Source organism: Vespa mandarinia, chromosome 10, assembly GCF_050613455.1.
Source record: "Vespa mandarinia isolate Hongniang chromosome 10, ASM5061345v1, whole genome shotgun sequence".
NCBI classification, from domain to species: Eukaryota; Metazoa; Arthropoda; class Insecta; order Hymenoptera; family Vespidae; genus Vespa; species Vespa mandarinia.
In genome coordinates this window covers 3,850,001-3,852,500 of record NC_140819.1, presented here as the reverse complement: position 1 = coordinate 3,852,500, position 2,500 = coordinate 3,850,001, and the positions used below count along the sequence as shown (strand labels likewise).

Below are 2,500 nucleotides of genomic sequence, written 5' to 3'. Positions count from 1 at the left end.
TGGATCTGGACTTTATGCCTGGATGGAAACTGACTCCTTTATCGGCGGATGATATTCTTAGGAGTACGACAATACAGGAACAGCAGCAGCAGCAGCAGCAACAACAACAACAACAACAGCAACAACAACAACAACAACAACAACAACAGCAACAACATCATCATCACCACCACCATCATCAGCAGCAGCAGCAGCAGCAACAACAACAGCAGCAGCAACAACAACAACATTTAACCTCATCGAGCTGCGGCAGCACAAATGTGGGTGGTTCAGCCGTAAATAACGCCAGCAGCAGTAGTACGCACGAATCGCTAATGTGCGTAGGATCATAGCCCCCAATATTAACGTCGTTGAGTCATCTCATCGATTTCTATCCCCTGACACCGCAAGGCAAATAAAGAGAGCGGCTGCCACGGGTCCCCTCCATACAGTGAGACAATGAAAGAAAGAAAGAGAAACACACGGGTCTCTTATTCGAGCCGTTCGGTCCCGTCCTTAAACTTGTGCCTCCATCAACGAACATCGTCATTGTCGAATATGTCTCTTGTTTGCTCGTGTCAATTACGAGCTTCTAACGGATATGATGTCCGTTCGGTGAGCTAGAGCATCGAAGAGAATACTAGGACGAATCGTCGTCGATCGCGTTGAAAAACGCATCGAACGGCTGTCGAGGATGTACGCGGGACCGAGCTAAAACGTGTGAACGTGAGGAAGATAGAATGATAAAGTGTGATAGACAGAAGACGGAGAAAAAAAAAGCGAAAGAATCAGAGCTCTCAACGTCCACGCCCCCGGGCCGGCGATGCGGTAGACGAAGAGAGTAGCCGAAGGAAAGAAAGAGAAAGAGGTAGAGAAAGATCGTCGGACACCTTCCATTCCCAGTCGATTGCGATGGGTGCTGACGAAAATCCAGAGCCTTTTACCTAACTCCTTCTCTTTCTCCTCTTCCACCTTCTCTGCAAACCTCCTCCTCCTCCTCTTCCTCCTCCTCCTCGACCTCTTCCTCCTTCTCCTCCTCCTTTTCCTCCTCCTTCTGCTTCTCCTTCTCTTCTTCCCGACAACTCGAAAGTCCCAGAAGAATCGATAAGACGTGGTATCGCTCGCCTAGCCGGCCGGCGTTGAGAACTCTCTCGTCGATTAATCGTACGTCGCACGAAGAAGCAGAAGAAAAAGAAGACGAGACACGTGATCCCCTGTGGCGAAAAAAGGGGTGTGTACGCGAGAACGATCACGACCGCCGTGGCCTATATCTTTTAGAGACGTCCTACGTACGACGCATGGATGAGATAATTAATAGAAACGGACACGCGTGTGTGCGTGCGTGTGTGCGTGCGTGCGTGTACGCATGCCCGCGCGCGCTCATTTCTCAACGCTTATGGTGCTAGGGGTTGCGCTAGCCGAATTATTGGCTACGAAACCTGGTGCTCTTTCTTTATTGCGCAGATGAAAAACGAAAGAGCCGAACTGTCTCTCTTTTTTCTTACCTTCTCTCTTTATTTCTCTCTCTCTCTCTATCTCTTTCTCTCTCTCTCTCTCTCTCTTTGGCTCTGTCTCTCTCTCTCTTTCTTTATCTCTCTATCTATCTATCTATCTATCTATCTCTTTCTCTCCCTCTCTCTCCAACTCATTGACGAGTACTCAGACAACTCTTCGCGTGAACATCTTGTTGCGTCTCCCCGAGTTGACGGTAGTTTAAAATGACAAGGATCGTGATTTTCGAATGTTGATCGAGAAAGGAAGATAGAAAGAAAGATAAAAAGAGGGGGGGAAGAGAGAAAGAGAGAGGGAGAGAGAGAGAGAGATGGTCGGACGAGGCGTGTACTCCTTATGAATCCCGCCTGCGTTCCGACGCGCGACGCTAAACAATTACGTACCTGCACATTTTAGAGATCGGGATAATATAAAGTTGTTCCCTCTTGGTAGGTGTCGCTCGCGATGGCCACCCTCGCGCCACTGATCTCCCCATAATGTATCATAATGTATGTATGTATGTACACACGTATATAAACCAAGTGTGGCCCGCTTGCCGCTTACCGGAGGGAAGTAAGCTCGCTCGATAAATGACGAAACGAGGAGGATGTGTACTCGTCTCTTTGTCTCTCTCTCACTATCTCTCTTTTTCTCTCTCTCTCTCTCTCTCTCTCTCTCTTCTCGGTTTTGGCGAGGATATAGACTCTCGTTCTGGCGATATTACGAAGAACAAAGAATAATATCTTCATCTTTATCCATATTATCTTGTTCCACATCTTTGTCGCTCGCCGAAATCGTTTAAATTCGTAATCGTTTTGAAATTTTTTTTTCGATCGATTTTTTTATTTCCCGTGATAATTTTTCTAAATTTTCATATCGAGCGACATTGAGTTTGTCTCATTAAATATGAGAAGGGAGAGAGAGAGAGAGAGAGAGAGAGAGAGAGAGAGAGAGAGAGAGAGAGAGAGAGAGAGGGAGAGAGAGAGAAAGAGAAAAGGAGAGGGAGAAACAGGGAGAAAGAGAGAGAGAG

The 2,500-nt window shown here is 47.1% G+C and overlaps 1 protein-coding gene across 5 annotated transcripts in view; it reads left to right on the top strand.

Moving 5' to 3' along the window:
- The window catches only part of tara (SERTA domain-containing protein 2 taranis), a 37,279-nt gene that overhangs the window by 30,561 nt on the left and 4,218 nt on the right, over nt 1–2,500 (top strand). For all 5 annotated transcript variants that reach the window (XM_035877029.2, XM_085659957.1, XM_085659958.1 and 2 more), the window contains exon 2: nt 1–2,500. This exon is cut by the window's left edge and continues 1,057 nt beyond it; it is cut by the window's right edge and continues 4,218 nt beyond it. In XM_035877029.2, the coding sequence (XP_035732922.2) occupies nt 1–332 (332 nt within the window). In that variant the 3' untranslated portion in view covers nt 333–2,500.